Source organism: Balaenoptera acutorostrata, chromosome 7, assembly GCF_949987535.1.
Source record: "Balaenoptera acutorostrata chromosome 7, mBalAcu1.1, whole genome shotgun sequence".
Lineage (NCBI taxonomy): Eukaryota > Metazoa > Chordata > Mammalia > Artiodactyla > Balaenopteridae > Balaenoptera > Balaenoptera acutorostrata.
In genome coordinates, this window is record NC_080070.1 from 54,869,900 (window position 1) to 54,889,276 (window position 19,377).

The 19,377-nt window shown below is 35.4% G+C and overlaps 1 protein-coding gene across 1 annotated transcript in view; it reads left to right on the plus strand.

Annotated features, from left to right (window-relative positions):
- ZNF804B (zinc finger protein 804B) overlaps nucleotides 1–19,377 on the plus strand; it is a 529,401-nt gene that overhangs the window by 418,927 nt on the left and 91,097 nt on the right. Inside the window, exon 2 of the mRNA XM_057550283.1 lies at nucleotides 16,369–16,512. Within this exon, the coding sequence (XP_057406266.1) occupies nucleotides 16,369–16,512 (144 nt within the window). The remainder of the gene's footprint in view (nucleotides 1–16,368; nucleotides 16,513–19,377) is intronic.

Consider the following 19,377-nt stretch of genomic DNA (forward strand, 5'->3'; position numbering starts at 1 on the left):
TTATCTGCACCCTCTCTGGCATTTATTGTTTATAGATTTTTTGATGATGGCCCTTCTGACTGGTGTGAGGTGATATCTCATTGTAGTTTTGATTTGTATTTCTCTAGTAATTAGTGATGTTGAGCATCTTTTCATGTGCCTCTTGGCCATCTGTATATCTTCTTTGGAGAAATGTCTATTTAGGTCTTCTGCCCATTTTTTGACCGGATTGTTTGTTTTTTTGATAATTGAGCCACATGATCTGTTTGTAAATTTTGGAGACTAATCCCTTGTCAGTCACATTGTTTGTAAATATTTTCTTTCTTTCTGTGGGTTGTCTTTTCGTTTTGTGTATGGTTTCCTTTGCTGTGCAAAAGTTTTTGAATTTAATTAGGTCCCATTTGTTTATTTTTGTTTTTATTTCCATTACTTTTTCATTTTGGCACAAATAAGTTGAGTCAAGATATTTGGAAGATTTTGATATGCTATTAAATCCTAGGAATGTGTGACAGGTGACATTTAGTATAATGTCGTCTTGTTCCCTGGGCTTTGTCTACAGTGGAAAAAGTTTGGAGAAGCAAGTGAGTATCCATCCGTTCTAGATGAATGAATCCCTGTGGAAACCAGGGAGACTGAAAAATTCAGCTTCCTCTCCCCAAAACACTTTCCTCACTTTCGCATTTTATCATCAGAAAGATTCTATTAACCAACTCTTTTTCTCCTCAAAGAAACACATCGGTATTTAAGAAAACTGTCCCCAAAAGACAAAAATTAATGGCATAGTCTTAGAGTTCAAAAGATACTTGTCAATTAACCAAACCCCTATTTTAGAGATAGGAAAGCTAGAGATAAGAAACTAGAGATAAGAAGTCACACATATCAAGCTGGTTGTAAAGCTAGGTATAAACTTACCTGGTTTCCCTGTCTCCTACCTCAAAAGAAGAGTCACACACCATTTATTGCATTTTCTTCATAGGAATGACTTTTTAAAATTATATGTCCAATTTAGGTAAGATAAATGTTTGCTGACACAGAAGTTTTAAAAAATCAACCTAAATTGAACCAAGTTTTCAAGAATAACATAAATTAAAAAATACATAAAATGTGTAAAGTGTTCCTTTTAAATACCAAATTACCATATGTATTTCACAAAAGAATTTTAATATAAATATGTATCAATGTTTTAATTTTTAATATTTATTATGAACCTACAAAACATTCAAGTGAGCAGTTAATTTCAATATATAATTCATTGTTGATTAGCCATCATGTGCAACAACCACTGTCAAGTAGCCATAAAGTACAAAAAAATATCTTTTATGGCACAAAATTGTCACCTAAATGCTGTTAATGCCTCATAAACACGGATAGAGTGCAAAGAAGAGTCCACCAAATTATTGAATTTGCTTTCAACTCAATGCTGAATAACTTATCAGCTGTTAACGATTATGCCTACAGAGTATGAATTAACTATCTCATCAACTGAACCACTTGTTATCACTTCAGTAATGTTTTAACCTCTTTATAATGAATCATGAAATCTATGTTAAAAAAATATTTGAATGACATTCAATTATATTCTCATCCTGCACTCAAGCATTCTCTATCACCTTCATAAGACAAAGGTAAAATATACCACCAGGCTAAACAGAATACATGAAAATAGAGAAAAATACTTGCCTGAGGATATTATATAGGGAGCAGAATAAAAAAGCTGTAGCCAAGTGGTAGGGGAAAATTCTGAACTGGATTTTTTAGAAGTGCATCTACCAAGCGTTATTTTTCATATAAGTTGTACCTCACTCATGGAAAGGTAAATGTGTGAATGAAACTTTATCAGGCAACAAAATGATTCTTGACATTTATGCAAAATTGTGAAAATAGCTTACATTTTTAGGATGAGATAAAGAAATAGCTATATACTGAAAAAAAAATATTGATGTTGCTCAGTTTGGGATAGTATCTGCTGGGATCTTTTCTGAACAGTGGGAGAATAAAGAATTCTTATTAGGAGTATGGAAAATAAATTAGAAGGACTAATCATTAATATTTTCACATTGTACATATTTAAAGGGTACAGTTTAAAGAGTTATGACATATGTATATGCCCACGAAGTCATCACTACAATCAAGATAGTTTCAAACATATGTCACCACCAAACGTTTCCTAGTGCCCCTTTATAGTTCCTTCCTTCTCCCCCTCCACCTGTCCCCCAGTTCCGAGTACCACTGGAAAGAAACCAAGTGCCGATTAACAGGGGGATGGATAAATAGTTGTGATATATCCATACCATAGAATGCCATCCTACAATTAAAATGAACAAGTAATATACACAACATGGATTAAACTCAAAATAATTATGGTGAGTGAAAAATCAGACAAAAAAGAATACATTTTTATAAAATCTTAAGAAATACAAACCCACTGGATTCTATATTCTATAGACAAAAAATAAAACATTAATATTTAATTAGTTTTTTTGGTAAGGTGTATATGTTATTTAATTAAGAATTCAGTTTCACGTGCTTCAGTTCCTAGGGCCCAAACAAAACAGTACAAAACAAAAAGTCCTCAGTGCTGACTGTAGCAAGTTCAAGAATTCCTTTAGAGCTAATACAGGTTTCCACAAAGTCTGAAAGAAAGAGAGTAAAAAGCAGATGCAAAATATGTAAAAGTTTTAGTCACAAAACCAGCTCTCCATTTGTTGGTGGCTTCGTTTTGCAAATTTGTCTTCTACCAAAGAACGTATCTGCATAATAGCTCTTCCATTTTTTTCCCTTTTCCTTCCATTGGCTGGTTACAATCATATTTTATATGTATTATAAGTTTTCACATCTTATCTCCATTTTGTAACTTCTGAATTAATACAAAAAGGGGAGAAATGTTTTTGAAAGTTTACTTATGAGGAAACAGGAACCTTAGCTATTAATTTAATATCTTTGTCACTTGGTTACTCATTGGAATTCATATTTAGCTCATAAGAACCACTTAGGGTCTTGATTTTTTCCCTTATTATAATAGATGGTTTATGCATAGGTTGGTGCAGTTTAATTTAGTTAAATGGAGACACCAGAAAGTGGAAATTTTTCTGCATTTTTAGTTTTGAATATTGAAGAAACTTGATCTCATTTTTATCTGAATAAATTATTCTTCAATCAGTTAGCAAATTGAATGCTTAGATGTAACTAAATATCTTTTAAAGTAATGACATATTATTGGTTTATTTTGACATACAGATCTGGTCATTAAAGATTGATGAATAGAACACTGACCTTAGGTTATCCAAGTTTTCATGAAAATATTAGCTAAATGGACAACAAAAGAAGAACTGACAAACATCAGCAGATAATTAAAACTTTACAAACTTATGTTTGATTATAATACTAGCTTGATCAACTCATGAGTTGATTTAAGGCACATAGGTTAAATGGGAATATTTTTTGGAAATGCTACCACACAAACACATATACACACATAAGTCATTTTTAAAGCTTTTACTTGCTAAACAGACAAAATAATTGGTGTGGGTCTTGACAGCCTTTTTAGTTAAAGCCCATAAAATTTATCCTTGCCATTTCGTTATTAATAATAAAATGCCTAATGTTTAAATCACCTTCCAAATTTGTGGTCACACTGAGTGAGTGCCTATTTCTGTACAATAATAGTAGCATTTGTAAGAATATACTTTTTTCTTCTTTTAGTAAAAACATTATAGAACCAATTAGACCATAATGCAGTTAGTGAAAGACACTAAGTTGGCAAATGTTTTATACTAAATAAAAACTAAACCTTGAGACCTTGATATTATTTGTCATGTTACCTAAGGAATATTGTCACATAAATGTAATGAAAATTAATACACATCCTTGCAGAAAGAGTATATATTTATTGTTAATCTCCAATGTAGATTCCTGTATGTTATACATTAATAAACTTTCAAATCATGATTTTTGTATAGGGTAGTAAAAATATAACAGAAAATATCCAAAGCTTTTTTTTTTTTAAATAACAAAAAACATCCTTAAAAAAATTAGTCTCTCTGTACTCCTGCCAAAGGCAGAAATCCAAAAGATACAGTAGCAAAAGGCCAGGTCAGGAAGTCAGCTCAGCTCACCATCTATAGTAGAAAGCAGAGCCTGTTTACAGAAAGAAAAATGTATGTTTAATGCAAAGAGCATTATTTCTAACAAGTAACTTATCCAGAATATGGCACCGTGGGGGCGTTTAGAAATAAAAGAGTCAGCAATAACGGGCACTCGTGTCCTCAAAGGGGCATGATTAAGGGTCTGGCTGAGGTTTCCGCTTGTTTTTGCATTGGATTTTTTTTCCCCTTTAGTTTGCAACACAAAGACAGGTCCCATAGAAAGAAGAACTTGCCATCCACATAGTACATCACTCAGTCGGGTACAGATAACTAAATCTCTCCCCTGTGGGAAGAAATGCTTTTTATTGGACTTTGTGGGCCCATTCTCTGTACATTGTTGGATGTCAGTTATGGGAAGCTCGGCTGCCCTTCCCTAGTGGAGCCAGAATCTTTTGGTGCAGTCCTCAGGGACCACCCCCGCCCCCATCAAGTCTCCATTCCCGGCCCAGACACTTCTGCTCTCAACCAGCCAGATATCTGTCTTCAATTGTCACTGTGTATCGCATTCAAATCTAATGCCGTGTTTTTCTATTTGCTGTTAGACTCTGTAAAAACAAAATGAAACAAAACAAAACCTAGAAAATGTAAACAAGTAGCAATATTAGGCTGGTACTGTGCCAAGTATTTCATTTGATTTGTTTCCACAATCAGTACCACGGTCCTATGAGTTAGTTACTGTTATCACGTGCTCCTGTTTTGGGATGAAGACACAGATAAAGATGGAATTGCTGGGTCCTCCCGCCCCCCGTCATGAGGAACAGACCTTTGATTTAAACTCAGTGTGTCTGATCCAGAACTACACTCCAAGGACATATTGCCTCGTCTCTTTTTAATAACTCATTTCAAAACTTAGAACTTCCTAGACACCCTTCCTCCTGGCATATTTCCACTTTGGCCACTACTTCAACATTTTAATTAAGACTATTGTTTTTTATCTATAGCTATCGATGATAGGTAGGTAGGTAGGTAGGTAGGTAGGTAGATAGATAATGTGACTGCTGAGTGGTACCTGGAATGGTATTAGGTGCCTTTTATGTTTGAACTTATTTAATCATTATAATCATCATGTGAAGGTGACATTACTATCCATGTTTTACAGAATTTAAGTGATGCATTGAAGGCCATGGAGTTTGCAAGCAGTTGAGCTAGGATTCATACTCTTACCTTGATCTCTGTTCCTCCCTAGATGGACATCCAAAGTGCAGCTATTGTGGTATTTGGGCACACAGTAAACCAAGAGGGATACTCCTTTGTGAGTGTTTGCTGCTACTCTTAGGGAGTGCCTAATGGTACTTATTTACAAGTTTAAGGGCATTGTCATTTCTTATCAATGAAGGTTCTCTTTTCTTTTTATACTATAATGACTTTTTTTTCCCTACATGTCCCTGCTATCACTGCAGCTAGTACAGAATAGAGATTTGCTGACAAATTCATCCACTAGTGAGAACACAGATTCCAGCCCAGAGTTGTAACAGAATATTCATACAGACAGCAGCCAGTCAAGATTTTCCATGGCATAATTGATGGAGGCAAAAAATTCTATAGGAATTAATTTTTAAAATCACTTAATTGTGCTTTGGTGATCAAAGTGAACTCAGACTTTGTGTAAAGACTCTGAAACAAGAAGCAGTGGATCCAAGAGAGATGTCCTGGGAAAATAATCCCAAGGAGGACACTGAGGAACAACATGGGCAGAACCATAATTCTTATGTTAGTTACTGGTCAGAAATAACACCAGCTGTAATAGAAGAGGAGACAGGGAATAGGATTCCATCCTCTCTAAAGTCTGTATGGCTTTTTGTTTATCAGTACATAGAGTGAAATCTGTATTATTCTCATTACAAAATGTAGGTTGAGTCATTCTCAGAAATACTTTATGCCACCTTCTTAAACTCCAGAATTAAAGACTCAACAAGTGACATTCGTTTTTTTATATGTAAGAGTCAAATACAAGACCATTAACTTAGGCTCTTTATAAAATTCCATCTTAATACGTTTATTCTACTTAGGTATGTAGGCACATTACAAAGCATCATGGTTATTTCCCTTCTCTGAATACATACAGCACTTTAAATCCCCACCATATGACTGTATATTCCTTTCTGTTTTCACTTGCAATTTGTGAATTAATTCTGTCCCTTCAGGTGGTCTGAGAGTCTCTTGAAGACAGGAATTATGTGCTATTATTATCTTGCACAGTAGAATAACACAGTAACTAATCCAAACCTTTATAATACAGCCAAATCCCCACCATACATTAAATTCCTTCAAGGGCAGCATAGAAATTTAAAAAAAATCATTTTAGGTATGAATTCTTTTATCTTCTGCTTTTTCTTCTCTTTCATCTAAGATATCCCTCCAGTATCAGAAAAGAAGATAGCTTCCTCCTTTCTAAAGCCAGTTTTAGCACTAGCTCAGCTCAGAGCTCAATCCACTGTAACTATAACTAACCATCTATGGACTAGACTAGCAAAGCTCTTAATATATTTTTTTAAAGCTTAGGAGAATAAAGGGAAGAGGAAGTCCTCTACTGAGAGTGATTCTGTCTCCTTCTGTAGGAGATGGTTTAAAATGGAAAATTTTCTATTTCTGGCATTCCAAGAGTCAGAACATACTTTCTAAATATGATGTTAAATAGATTTTGACTGTGTTGTTTAAGAAAAGAAAGAGAATATCTATATACCTATATCAGCTTAAAGACTGCAGATACTCATTTATCCATTTCGAGCTTCAGAGATGCAAAATTTGGTCGTTTAGCTCAATCTGCTCTTCCAAGTAAGGAAATAGGCCTCATAGAATTTGTGGCCCTGCTATTGTTCGCCAAGGTTGGAGTCAAGGACTTGAATTAGCCCAGATCTGCTACTTATCATTCTACATCAAGCTGGGCAAACCAAAGAACTTCTGGATTAAATTTCTTTAACTAGAAAAGATTTTCTAAAGTCCCTTCCATGTCTGTATGACGATTCTGCCTTTTTTATTCCACTTCTTTTACAGTGGACCCACAGCTTCTCTTCTATTGTAGCTGGCTCTCTTTCCAGACTAGCTCTATGCACGGTACACACACACACACACACACACACACACACAAAATCACACACAGTAGATTGCGGCACGCTATATGGCTTATTGAGTGGGTGCTGGTGTTAACAATAAGTATGGATCCGCCAACTGTTCAAGCAGCTGTGAACATCTGTTTCAACTCTTCACCACAGTCTGGCTGGGCTGTACTATCAGTTCTGCCTTTATGACACATACTAACTTTTACCCCAGTTTCCAGCTCATCGGCCTTTCTGACTTCAATTGACAATTGTTTTTATTTTCAATAAAGCAAGAGTGTATCCATAAAACTGGTATACACCCTTTCTTTTTGAGGATTTTTGAAGTCAGTGACCCAAGTTTTACAAACGTTCTATGAGAATAATCATTAATAGGTAAAATATGTGACAGATATTTCTTCCAAAATATATGACAACAGAGCCAAGTTTTGTACATCATTTCATGATCTTGAAAGGAATGTAATGTAGTTTATAGCATTTCCTTTAGCCCATGTGAATGCCTTCCTCTCAAAGAAAACTAGCATTTTAATAGATTTCCTTTACTTTGACACAATTTCCCAGCTTGAAGTTAATATTTCAAGATTTGAGACACAGAGCTTCTGTATAGCATACTTCTTTCACAATTGATAGTTTTCTCTAAGTTTGAAAGTAAATTACCTATTAGAATTTCAATAGATAGAAACCCAGAGCAGCCAGTTTGAAATAATGAAGTGCCTTTGTGAGCACAGTCACTTTTTAAACATCTCTGGTTATAGAACAAGTAAACCAAATGTAGCAGACTTTTTAATCAAACAAGATAGCAAATGTTCAGAAAACACAGAAAGAATGTCCTTGGAGTTTTGGCACTTACCTGGTTTGTGTGTCCTTTTTTAAAAGCAAAAACTTTGGCTTTATACTATTTTAACACATCATTTTAGGAGTTTCCAGGCCTGTTTTAGCACATGTAGAACAGAAACACAGCTTTTTAGAATTGTACAGATGAATTCCAGAGCAACCTGAGAAGGGCTTAGAACAGGAAGTGACTTGACAATCACCTGAATCTTTTTGAAGGGAACATATTTGCCGTTAATTCCCATGCAAAAGTGAAGCAGCGTCTAGGTCAGCATCTCTTAATGACAATTTCTCCCCTAGATAGCTGTTACAGATGTTGAATTTTTAAAACATGGTTTGTAATTGAGCAGGTGTCACTAGCAACTTTCCAGAAAACTTAGTTACCTGACATTTTTCATTGATTTCTCCTATATTAGAAAATGAAATGTCAGACACTATTAATTGCATTTTTAAAATAAGTAGTTACAGCAGGAGTAATGGGTAAATGAATGTACTTCCTGTCTAATGCACAATAGATGTATTCATTTAAATGTATTCAACTTAGATCAATGCAATATGTCTATATTCATTACAGTTATACATGTCTGTGGGCTGAATTGATGGAGTGGTAATTACTACCTTTATAAATGGGACACTATTGTCAGTCTGGGGGAAGAAAACTCATTTTCTTATCATATTTTACACACCCACACAATAGACACATTCTAAAATCTTTGTTTCAAATATAGAAATTTTACCCATGAATTTCCAGTGGATCTAATGATTATAAATATGGTCTGTCAGTAGTCCTGCTTTTCTCAAGGGGTGCTGAGGGTTGCTCTCTCTCATGGAAAATGACAGAGCAGAATTGGGGATCTCAAGATCTCTCCATACAAAGGAGCCCTCCTTGTCATCTGGCCCCACCCCTGGAGCTCAGCCGTGTACATTACATAACATGGATTAGATTATTTTTACATCATGCATTGTTTTTCTTTGAGTTCAATGAAGGTAGGACTATCAAAATGTGATTTCATTGTACACTTTTATTTTCTAAATACTAGACTATTTTTTAAGAGCCTTTTTAGGTTCATAGCAATATAGATCAGGAAATACAGAGAGTTCCTGTATACTCTCCCCTAATTTTATATACAGTTTCCCTTATTATTAACATTTTATATTAGTGTGGTGGGTGAGTGTGTTACAATTGATGAACTGATATTGATGTGTTATTATTAGCTGAAGTCTATATTCCACATTAGGGTTCACTCTTTGAAGTGTACAAGTATATGGGTTTTAACATCACCATACTCATTTCAGGTTTTCCAGTTCTCTCCCCTTTAGCACAATAACTAAACAGGAAAAAGGTCAGAAAGAAATTAAATGTATTCATTCCTTCACTCACTACATTTATTCATTCATGAATTCATTAATGGACGTTTGTTGGGCATGAACTCTAGGCCAAGGACTGCTATTTAATGGATTCGACGACGTTGTCCTTGACCCTGGGTAAATTTACATATATTTTCATGTACTCTCTTTTTCTCTCCCAGCCAAAAATATTGCCTGTTTTTACTGGTGAGGGCTGGGATGTTCTCTGTAAGAGACTGGTAGTCCTTGCATCTTGATGGGCTCATACTACACGGTGTCCAGTAAATCTCATTGGTTTACATGTATTTTACTGTTTCATTGGTTGTTAAAAATACTCTGAAAACCAATCCATAACCTTTATGAACTTGTGCAGTGCAGCATCTGTATCCCATCGGTAAGCAATATGGAAATTATATGTGCGCCTTTTTTCCTTTAAGGCAGACATGCATAGTTAGGTAATAAAGCAATAGCTACTGTTATGATTATTTTAGGGTACATCTGGGACTGCATTATATACTTATGTGTTTTTCTGGTAGAGGAACTGTATATTAATTTATGCTGAGGAAGATGAAGTTGGTGGTGTAGAATACTGATGAACAGTGGGTCTAACAGATATGCATGTGTTTTTCAAAAATAACCTCTGTTCAAATGCAGCCAATTAGGAATCTTCTCCAAAATAAGCAGTTATGCAAGCAAACTTTAAATATTTAATTGTTGCTTCATGAACAGAAATGCAATCATCACTCTGGCATCTTGCCAGTAAGTCAGAAATGCATCATTCTTTCCAAATTAGAAACGATGCTGAGATGTTCCCAAAACATGCCACCCAGTGATAAGTTCACATATTTAATGTGGTTGTATTCATCTTCTCATCTGGGCAGCTTGAATGAATCACTAAGAGGGGAAAAGCTCTTTTTCAAATCCAGGAAGTGGCTGACATTATACTTACCTGGGCATTGCTGGAAAGGTCTAACTTTGGTTGTGTCCAGTTCAAGTCTGGGAAACCAACACTTGATTCTCAACAAATCGTAAGGAGAACTATTGATTATGGTAAGACAGGAGGAGCACTGGAAACATACTCCTCTGTTTATTCTGACGTCATTTCAACAGTTTAATTCCCCATGATATAACTTAACATTGCCACAGTAAGCCAAGCTATCTATTACATAGTGGGAAAAGCATTCTCTGGTTTTTATTCATTAATTTAACTTATTAAATTTAAACTTACTGAGTTTCTTCTAAATAACAAGTAACATGCTAGATGCTATAGAATGCAAAGACCATATAAAAGAAGCCCGTCACATCTTTAGGGAAATCAATATTAGTAATATTAATGTTAATTAAGGACATCCAGTGCTCTCTTGACTGTGTGTGGGATTTCTAAACAGTCCAAAAGTTAAAAACAAATTGTGAGATAAAAACGTCTGAAAATCCTATTTATGGAAACCAAATTTGATTTTACTCTCAGGGATTGTGCTTTCATATGAGATGGTGGGTTGAAGAGGATAAGGATTCCTATCACTTGCTCAAATTTTCATCAGAAAATGAAAGTTGCTTTATAGACTCATAGGAGAATGGTATTATTTTTTTAAAAAATTTTAGCATCACATGGATACACCTATACCCATACTTATAACACAAAGACACATACACACAAAATATCCAAACATCAAGTACCTACTTTTAGCATACACTGTACTAAGTGCTTCCATGAAACTGATCTCATTTTATACTCACAACAGTCCTTCAAGCTACTCACTATTCCCTTTAATTTATCCTGAGAAAACTGAAAATTTAAAGTTTAAACTGCTGTAAGAAAGAGGCTGAGATTCAAATTAGTCAGTCTTGAAACACTATTTTTTTTCTCTAGCACAAAAATAAAATAAATACATGAAGAAACCCATCTAAATCAAGTTTCCCATTACCCAATCTATTACAGAGATGCAAGGGGACAATGGGCACCAAAAGAGATTTTTTGAATCAGCGACAGCCACTTGATCAAAGGGGGAGGAGAATTCACTATCTTTGAAACAGGATTTTATCTGGGGCCAGTGTTACAGGACAGGTTAGAGAATATTAGAATTCTTAAAGCAATCTCTTACACATAACAGTGAAAGGTCAAATGTGAACTTTCATGCAAAGAATATGAATTCAGTTCTCAAAGCTCCGAGCTGGTGTTGCCATCAAGGAGATACGAAGAACAGCAATTGATTTCTTCTCTTCCTTTTCAATAATCAAGGCACATATTCACAACCAGCGAACAGGACTACCACCTTGTATTTTCCTAGTGCCCATCTCTCAGCTTCAAGAGCTTTATAGATTTTTAAAATTATAATTAGTCCTCTTACTCTCTCTGGGAGCTAGGGGCTCTGTATCATTCCAAATCTACCAAAATAGTTAGCAGAGACAGCTTAGAATTATGCGGCATCTGGATAAAGGCTAATTAGGGCAGCCATGAGCATGGTGATTAATAGCTCTGAAGACAGGCAGATCTGAGTCTGAATCCAGTCTCTGCTCTTCAGCATTGAGTGAGTTTCTAGATGTGTTTGTGCCTTGTCTTCCATGTCTTTATATGGGATAATAAGAGATGATACTTCGTAAAGTCATTGTGAAGATTGAGTTAACAAACGTGAAGTGCTTGGCAGATTTCTATTTTACAAAGGGAGAGCAATGGATTTTAGTGTGTAAGCATCATTACAATAATAAAAATAATTTGGTAGCAAACATACATATTTCTAACTAAACACATTACTCTAGTCAGAATACTTGCCACTTTACAGACACACTTGTTATATGCATGAATGTAAAATCCTTGGTGTGAAAAAGTATATTTTCTCTCTTTGCACCCAAAATATTAATTATGAAAAGTAATTAATTACTATGGAATTCTTACTGAACTGCAACATAATTGCCCACTGGCAATGCCTAATGTTTTAAAAATGACTTATTAAGATAACTGTCATATTCAATTTATAATTCATTTTCAACATTTAATGGATCACTGAGAATGCTTAACAAGAAGTTTTCTTTTATTTCATAAATGTTATTTTTTCTATTAAATAAGCTTCCAAAGTCTCCTCTTCTAGGCAAACTGTGAGAAGGGAAATTTGTATAACTAGCAAATCAATGATACAGCTATACATCAAATGTTATATGTCTAATGTATTATTATGAATTTTATTCACTTTTAATTTTAAAAATTTACTGATACTGAGAATAGGTGGTTATTTACTCCTTTCATGTTTACTCCATATCTCAATATATTTAAAGACTGTAATTATTTCAGAGAGTAAATCTCACCTTGATTTGCCTTCAAAGCTATTTGACCAGTAAAAGTATCTTGTCATTAAACAAAAAGGCAAGAAATGCTGAGAACTTTCAGTGTATCTAATGCTACGTGTGAAAAAGAGAGAGAGAAAAAAAATCTGACTTTTTCTTCAAATTATTCTTAACTAGTATGAACTAGGTAAATTCTATAACAACTTATGATTATCACTGTATTGCAATTTATAGTGTTTACCTGTTCATATGTAATTATTCCATGCTAGACTGTAAAACTCTGAGGTAGAGACCTAGTAAGAAACTGATGATTACAAGTTGCTTAACAAGAGGTTCTTGACTGTTTAAGTGCTTGATAATAGGGCGATGAATGTGTAGTTAAATGAATGGATGAATGATTGAGTGGATGGGGCAGCGTGATACAATGGAAGTGCGCCCCTGCTTTACTGTTAGCTGATTTTATTCTAATCACGAAATTGCTTAACATCAGTTGCCTCTTCTGCTAAATGGTAGGATTAGATAGACTACATGATACCTCCCCTACTAGTCTGAGACCTTACCCTCCAGCCTTCTGGCACATAGATATGGACCAACTCATCTCCATCTCCATAGGTAGTCCACTTTGACACTTCCAAGCAGGTCTACCTTATGCTGAGTAATACCATGGACCACTAAGTTATAGTTCTTTTACTAAAAGTCAGCTCCAGCTCTAATCTCAGTTTTCAAGTTTTGCCAAAAATTCTTAAGGATTTTGTTTTTTTTCTTTTCCTCTATGATTCCTCTATCCCTACCCAACTCTTGGCTTGTAGTCTCCTCTGCCTGATATTTCTACTCTCTGGCCTCAGTTTCCCCATTTCTATTCCCTAGTCACTGCTGTTGGGTTTATGCTTTTACTTCTGGCTTTGAGGGACACACTGGATTGTGAACTCTGAATGTTTTGCTCATGGCATTTATATCCCACAGGTGGGATATATTCCTCTCTTAATAAGGGGCCTAGGATATGCTGTGGGCATATCATTAGTCCCTTGTAGGGAAGAGAAACGGGTATATCAGCACCACTTCCCGGCAAGAAAAATGAAGCAAGAAACAGGGCGTGTAATTTAGTCTGATGGTTTTGTAAAATGTAAACACTTGTAGGAGATGGTATATGACTAAAATGTTGGTAGAATTCTCATAACATTTTTCATTGAGAGTCATATATTATAATATCATAATTAAAGGGTGTTTTAGAAATAAAAAATGTTTAGATATAGATGCCAAGAGTAAGTGGAAAAGCTCTACTCCTGGCCATTGAGCTATTGTCACAAAATCCTCTCCAAAATCTGGAATAATAAGAATACACATTTTAAACTACAGATTCACCCTGAATTCTCAGTCGCCACCCCTACTCCACTCCCAGTTAACATAGCTGAGGCAGAGTTGCTCAATATCCAAGGCACATGGCCAGTTTTCTGAGGCTGTTGTTCCTGGCTCATCATAAAGTAAGAAGAACTATGGATAAACCAAAGTAGTCCCTGTTCCAATCCAATCCCTGCAATTATACTGAGAAAGGGCATAACAAGTTTCTAGTGAGAAAGACTGGGTGAAAAATAATGGTTTCCCCTGATTCTAAGTGTAGTGCATCAAAAGATATGCTCTACCTCAATGCTATACTGCTCCCTCAATTACCAAGTGACTATATTATCTCCATTCTTTGGGTAACTGGGTTTTTGTCTTGAAATCGATATCCACATTCTCATTACTGGATAAATCCTGTCAAGTAGCTTTTATTTGCCTCATTAGCCTAGAATGTAACCACATTTCTACGTCAACTCTCTTAGATAGGCAATCCAGATATTTTGTCTAGTTTGATCTTTGTTAATGTTACTCATGTCCTTCCTGCTTCTTGCCATGTGTTTTAGACACTTCTATTTGGGCTTGAATCATTATGTTCCATGTCTGAATTAATTGCCCCATCACTTCTCCCAACCCTGCAGAATCTGCCTAAATTCCCTGTGTTTGCTTTCTTGTCTGGGTAGTGATAGATATCCCTATGATTTAGGTTTATGGCCTAAGTTCTTTGTATAGAAGGTTAGTCATTTTGGAGAAACAAAGCTGAAATCCATTCTTTATTTTGTTCACCCATTCTTTATGCATATTTATTTGGTATCCTCTACGTGCCAGTCATTCTTTTATTTAGGCCTTGGGATAATAGAGAAGAACTTGCAGAATGGTAGGAGGCATGAATATGTAAGCCAGCATTATCTATTAATTTATGTAATGCATATTAAATAAGCACCTATTCTGGGCTAGACAATACGTTTGGCACCGTGGACACAAAAATGAATAAAAGAGTTCCTGCCTTCAAAAGATTTATGGGAGCCATAGACATGAAAACAAATCTTTTAATATCATGTGGCATGTCTGCTAATAGAATTAAAGAGGGTAACATGGGAGCATGGATTGATATAAATGCCACTGATGAGGTAGGAAGGAGCTTGTATGGTGTATTAAGGGGATTGGCCTTAAAGGGAGATGGTAAAGCACAGCTGTTTACTAACAAAGGAGGTAGGCATTGGTTATTTGAATTCAAATCCTTTCTGCACTTGCTAACTCAGTGACCACAAGTGTGTGATCTCTCCGAGTGCTGGTTGATGCATCTGTAAAATGTAGATTAAAATAGAATTTATTTTTATAGGGTTGTTGTGAGGAACAAATGAGATAATTCACATACTTAACCTAATACCTGGCACATTGTTTATGCTCAGTAAGCATTTGTCACTATTATTCTATAGGCAATGAGAGAATTCAGGAGGATTTTAAGCAGGAGGGTGATATGGCCAAAATTCTGTTTGAGATAGAGCATAGTCAAAATTGTAAGTGTAATCATTTTGAAAACTGTGCAATACACTCATTGGCAATGTCTAGCAGGAGCTGATGCTTGTGGGAGAAGCTTAGGCTGGAGTTAGAGATTATGGATACATAAGGCTCTAACTATAGTATGAATGGGATCACCCAGGGAGAGTGTGTAGAGTGGATAATTCAGTTGACCGAAGATGGAATTGTTTGGAATACAAAAAATGTAAGGGGTAATATCAAAGAAAGAAATGTCTATGAAAAAGACAAAGTAGGAATGATCATAGATGTGTTTAGTAATAAGCAACATAATGGAGGCTTTCTCCTCCTTGAAATGTCATGGAAAATGATTCCCAGAGGGGGCAAAGAGCTGGGTATTGGGAACGGAGTAGAAGCTCACCAATTTAACAAGGTGGGAAAGGCACTGTGTGAAGAGAGAATAGTAAGTCCCAACACATGATCTCAGGGAGGCTAAACACGAGCCATTGGTGAACAATATAAAACAATGCAATCAGTGCCCCAATAAAATATTGTAGTGGAGAGGTCTTACAGTGTTTCAGATAGGTCACTGGATAGGCAGAGGAAGTGGGGGTGAGTATTCCAGTTAGGTGAGTCAGCAGAACCACACCTGGAAATGGGTGGCAAGAAGAAGATTGAGTAATGACCATACTGCAGCTGAGGGCTCCTTTAGGATAAGTCATTATGTGTTTATTGATAACTTAGGGATAAGGCTAAGGTGAAAGTTGCTTCCACAGTGCCGTGAATTTCTGAAATGTAATGTGACTAACCATATCCTTCTAGTCCCAGTAAAATTAAATACCAACTTGATTAATATGAGATCTGATTATGCTATTAGAGAGAAATGTAACCAACATTTTTGCCTTTGTTTTTTTAAGGATTTTCCAGAAAAGGAGAAGTCCACAGCAAAGGCCCTGGAAGATGTAAAGGCAAACTTTTACTGTGAATTATGTGACAAGCAGTACCACAAACACCAGGAGTTTGACAATCATATTAATTCTTATGATCATGCTCATAAGCAGGTAAGTCAAAGTGGGAAATAGCCTTCATATTCCTGGATTTATACCTTCAGAACACAACATATGCAACTGGCCTTATTTATCCTTGTCTAAGATGCTGAGGTAAAACCATTTTATACCTTTTTTTTCTTGAAGGTTGTGTTTTCTGTTTAAATATTGGGTGAAATACTTTTTCCTAGAAGTAATGTAAAACTGTAGGTTAACTTACAGATGATCCAAGAGTAGACTGACATTTATTTTAGAGTTATATACGTGGGGAAACCAGGACTCATTAAAAATAGTGTCAGATTCAAAACCACCTAGCTACTTCGTGGCAGAACTAGAACACTGGACCAGTACTAGGACAGAATCTATCATAGAGTTCTTTCAAGAATTCCAAGGTATAGGGAATACTAAGTCTTTGGGGAAAAAATTCTCAATATAAGGTTACATGTTCCCAAGAATACCCTCTTAGGAGGGTCAAAGTGATTACTTAATAAATAAACCATTGCAAACAAAGAAAATCTTGACAAAGGCAAAGTTGAGGGGTAATGGCAGGTATAAACACTTCACATTTCATTTTCTTTTTCTAGACATGGAAGCTAAGATTCTTTATTTCTATCTGTCTGTGAAAGAGGCGGTTATTATTCTCATCTGTTAAATTTTATCCTTGCTGCGTGAGGTATGAGAATACTAGCCCTTTAGGAATTAGGAGTGTTAAATACCACTAAGAAAGAAATTCCACATGGCCAGAGGATTATTGCTAAGAGCTGAGAAGGTGCACACTCCTAATATCTTTGAATATATGGGTAAGTCTTGTATATTCTAGACCTAGAATGTTTATTCAGAGTGAACAGCAATAAAGGTTTTGACTAACATCACTAATATTTATTGAGCACATATAAAATATATGGCTTTGGGAGATGCAAGACACAATTTCTAACTTTAAAGATACAGCATGCATATATAATTGACTGGATGTCTCTGACAAGAGCAAGAACAATGGGATAAATTGTTTAGGACTATGATTCCCAAATCTTAGTGTGCATAATCATCACTTCGGAACCTGTTAATGATGCAGATTTCCAGATTCTCCTTTAGATATTCTAATTCAGTAGTTCTAAGATGGAGCACAGGAGCTTGTATATTGAAAGGACACAAAATAGAATTTTTCAATCATATATAAAAATGAACTATGTGGCTACTATCCAACTCCAACAGCAATCAGTCTTGTTTCATTTATAGCACCACCACTCACTTCCCCACCCCTGCCACCACCGTGCATTATTTTGAAGCAAATTCCAAACATTGTATCATTTCATCTGAAAGTGTTTCAGGATGAATAATGATGCTTAAACAACCTAGCCATCATCATACCTAAAAATTAACAGTATCTTGGTATTAGTGGGTGGTCTTGTTTTCTCATTTGTCTAATAAATGATTTATACATTTGGGTTTGTTGAAATCAGGATCCAAACCTATCACACTTTTGGTTGACACATCTTTAAGTTTCGTTTAATGTATATTTAAACTATGGGTTTTTCACTCCCTCTTTAAATTTTACTCCTTGCAATTTATTTGTTGAAAAACTGTATTGTTTTACAAATTTGAGATTTTGCTGAATACAACCCAGTGTTGTCTTTGCACGTTTTCTCTGTCTTCTATATTTCCTTTAAACTTGTTGTTACAGATAAAATCTGGTCAAATGCAGGTTAACATTTTTTTCTTGGTAAAAATATATTAGAGGGTGTGTTGTGTCTTTCCATAAGGAGGTGTATGATGTCTAGTTTTCTTTCTTTTTATGACTTGAAGTTTGATCAGTGGGTTCAGATCCTATTGCCTTGATCCATCCATCATTAAGTACCTCACCAACCTTTTTCCACTAATAGTTCTTGTATCCATAGATGATCATTTGCTTAAACCTATTACTTCATTTGGAGCTGTAAAATGATGATTCTAATTCTATCATCCTTTTGTCGTTTATTAGATAGAATATGTCTATAAAGGCAAACTTCCCAAAAGTATCACCTAACATGAATTTTATGTAGGAGTGCTTCAGGCTGCATATTAAGAAAAAAGTCACTCTGGAGATTTAGAGAAATAAGTGACCACAGAAGGTCTCAGGGGATAGTGGCATTTGACCTGTGCTTTAAGTGTGCAGGTGTAAATGTTGAAAAAGAGGCTCAAGATGGGATGGAATTCTTGAGAGTGGAAACACAAGGAACTAAGGTGAGGAAATGGAGGGGTATGAGGTCTCTTTTGAAAACAGTAGAAAGTATTGCACTACCAGAGGGTGAATTCTCCACACTAGATCTGCTTTCTATAGCCTGCCTTTCACTCTGCAATTCTGCCTCATCAATTTCCCTTTTTATCACTTTCCTCAATCTTATTTCCGTTGGCTTTCCAACATGTTGATAAAACTACCTTTCCTCAATCCTTATATTCCATCTATTTGCCCATTTCTGTCTTTCTTTAGGCTTACTAGCATTCTAAGATTCCTAGGCACACTCCTTGTTCAAACAGTGATTGAGTTTCCACTACGTGCTACTGTGCTGGATGTTGAAAGTGGACAAATTTAACCCCTAATTTCAGGGAGCCTATAATCTGACTGGGGAACCTGTAACCTACCTAATCAATCTTTAAAATACATTGATTTAAATATTGTAGAATTTGTATATCTAGGATACTAAGAGAACATATAAAAATTATTTAAGAATGAAAAGATGACAACTGAGCTAGAAGTCTTAAAGAATGAATTATAAGTTAGCCATGTTAACCAACCAAGAATGGAAAGTCCTTTATGGTAGAAAACCTATATCAAGGCATGGGAACCTGTATCAAGCATAACCCAGAGAAGCTGCAAAAGATTCACTGTGATCACTAAAGTCA